We start from the raw sequence: 2,816 nt of genomic DNA on the forward strand, positions 1-2,816 counted from the left end.
AATGAAAATTAAATCTTTTAATTTAATTTACAATTTTGGCACATATTTTGCATATAGTTTTCTATAATGAAATTGTTAATCTGGTTTAAATTTTTATTATTTAATCGATTTATTTAAAATTGGCAGAGAATGCCTTCCATACAGAAGTCAAGCCCACTCAATGTACAATAAGCTTTTGATAATAACAAGGAGTTTGTGACAGAAACATAAACTTGTTTATTTTTAATACAAAACAATTTTGATTTTAGAGACAAAGATTGTAAATTACATGAAGACTGCATGTCATGAATTACTTGTTATATGCTATCATGACTTCAAAGCAAGAATTGTTGATCTAACATATTACTGTACTGCTGGTTTGTAGGATAAATATTTGAGAACATGAGAAAAAGAAAATGGAACAATAATTTCCATTGATTCTCTTATTAATGTAGCATGAAGAGATACAGAACAAAGATTTGTAATAAGCTACAATTGAAAAGCTATTATTTATCATTCTAGATATGCTACTTCAAAAAAATCACTTTGAGTCACATGATATTCATGGATCCTGTCTGTCTCAGTGCTGAAACTCTTTATGCAAAGTTACATGTATAGACAGCTGAGAACTTATGAGTATAGCATATTATACTGACTTTCATACAGTCAACTATCATTAATACAGGTTCATATGTTAATGACTCTTCATCTTAAATCATATGCTAAAGGTTCAGTTTTACTGGAATCACACTCTGCTAAGCTCCTGTTATTTTAAGGCAAACAGTAGGTAACCACTGAAAGTGCAGTGGTTATACTGGTTATCATATGTCCTTGCTCCAGACCAAAGTCTCACATAGACGACATCTCCAACCTCCAGAATCAACACGACTCCTTTTGAGGAGTTTACAGCGTACTGAGCCTGATGAGCATGTGCTACAACCACCTTCTCTCCGTTCTTCACAATGGAGGCAGTTGAAGGAATTGAGGGACTACCATGACCACCATTAGAGAAGGTGAACTTGTACGCTCCTTTCAGTGGAGCTGTGAAAATACCTGAAGCAAATAACAAAGATAAAGAAGAGAATCAGCTGTGCACAGCGTAATAGTTTAGAAACAACAGATCATTTGATTCTCTTTTCACATTACACAACTGCAGAGAGGTTTGAATGGAGAAGGATTCTCGTTACTATAACTGAGTTTTGTCATTGATAATTACCTGTAATTGGGTTGTAGGCGTTCCCTATGTTTGTGAAGACGTTCCTGTAGGTTAGTGTGATTTCAGTGGTGAAAGGACCGATATCTCCACTGTTTCCAGACTCCATCAGTGAAGCTGAAAATGCTATCTCTCTGTCTGTGATTGAAAAACATAAGCAATACTGTGATATATTACTGTATTACACTGAGGATGTATTAACATCATTCAAACACTGCTTCACCTCTATTTTCCTTTCTCAGCTCCTCCACTTGACTCTCAGTAAGATTAGAAATTTCTATGAAAGAATAAGGATTGTGTTAAATGATGTTTAAAATCCTTATTATAAAAGACAGATAACACGATTTACACAGTGACTACTCAATTATAGACTAACATTGACACTATGCAGTGCATTGCAAACTGATAAAAGAGTGAATATTCAGGTAAGATACCATCAGTTTTCTTGTTCAGCTCTTCTCTCAGCTGCGTCTCTAAGGCTCTGATGTTGGCTTTCTGCTCTGTAACGGTGGCGGTCAGCTCTCTCAGTGCTGCGTGGATGTCAGGGAAGCTCAGATGGCAGTATTGTTGGCTGTCAGTCGAAGCTTCATCTCTCAGAGAGTCTGTCTGAGGTGGATTCTGTCTTCTGTCCTCATTGCTGAGCTGTTGACTGATCTCATTCTCAGCGAGTCCTCCATCTACCTGCTGCTGTACCACAAACACAAAGCTTTCCAGCAGCAGCAGCGTACATAACCAACCCTTCATTCTTCACTGATGTCCAGCTCTTGCTCTGTCGTCCCCACAGACCCTCATGCTCTTTTTATAGTCCCTGATTTACTGTCCTTTGTGCTTGATTTATATTGCTTCAGATAAAAAAGTAGTTCAAGTTAATTGTTAATCATATTTAAAGGGGTGTTCTGGGTTCAGTAGTTGTTTAACTATTCACAAAGTTTGGTACAATGTTGAGCAGAAAATATTATTATTATTTTTTTTATTTTTTTAAATTGATATAGATTGTCACACCACTTTTGGGTATCCATGTGCATCTGGATGTACATTTACAGAGACAAAATCAGCAAGTAATGTTTACATATATGATGTTGAAGCCTTGTGGCAATACTACTGAAATAGAGCATGTTTTAATGTTTACTGCTTTAACTAAAGAATGAGTTGACAGTTATTTCTGTGGAGATTGATATCATGCCACAAATGTTGCTGGAGTTTGAATGTTATTTTCCCCACATCCATCAACATCCTATATCAACAGTGCATGGATTAATAAACAATATAAAAAGAACAAAAATGTAATCCTTTCTAACTATTACTGTACAACTACATTATACAATATACTAAAGATGACAGGCTACATGTGTAGAATACAAGAAATGGTATACAGCCTTATTCAATACAAGTTATTTAACAAAAAACTTGCCAAGTTCAATTCAATGACATTAAATATTAATTATTAACCTGATTTACAACTTTTCACATTGTAGTGAACAGTGGTCAAGATGACAAAACTCCTTTCCGCACAACCTCTGCTCAGAAACTGCTTTGTTCTCCTTCAAACTAATCACTTGATCAAAGACTGATCCAATCACCATGTGCTCTTTCTGATCACAGTCCTTCATTCTTCAGACCTAAG

The 2,816-nt window shown here is 35.5% G+C and overlaps 1 protein-coding gene across 1 annotated transcript; it reads right to left on the reverse strand.

Annotated features, from left to right (window-relative positions):
- Positions 1–668: 668 nt before the first annotated feature.
- Positions 669–1,942, reverse strand: LOC131536657 (uncharacterized). Its single transcript, XM_058769704.1, has 4 exons — positions 1,627–1,942; positions 1,416–1,469; positions 1,196–1,330; positions 669–1,032 (listed from the first exon to the last, which is right to left on the reverse strand). The coding sequence occupies exons 1-4, from the start codon at positions 1,934–1,936 to the stop codon at positions 746–748; spliced, it is 786 nt and encodes a 261-aa protein (XP_058625687.1). The 5' UTR covers positions 1,937–1,942; the 3' UTR covers positions 669–745.
- Positions 1,943–2,816: the final 874 nt, after the last annotated feature.

The sequence above is a fragment of the Onychostoma macrolepis genome, chromosome 03 (assembly GCF_012432095.1).
Source record: "Onychostoma macrolepis isolate SWU-2019 chromosome 03, ASM1243209v1, whole genome shotgun sequence".
NCBI lineage: Eukaryota > Metazoa > Chordata > Actinopteri > Cypriniformes > Cyprinidae > Onychostoma > Onychostoma macrolepis.

Excerpts from the sequence above, each read along its gene's own strand:
- LOC131536657 (XM_058769704.1), bottom strand. The coding sequence starts at position 1,936 with ATGAAGGGTTGGTTATGTACGCTGCTGCTGCTGGAAAGCTTTGTGTTT. Across the intron at positions 1,331-1,415 it reads GCTGAGAAAGGAAAATAGAG|ACAGAGAGATAGCATTTTCA; the intron begins GTGAAGCAGTGT and ends TTTCAATCACAG. Across the intron at positions 1,033-1,195 it reads CGCCTACAACCCAATTACAG|GTATTTTCACAGCTCCACTG; the intron begins GTAATTATCAAT and ends TATTTGCTTCAG.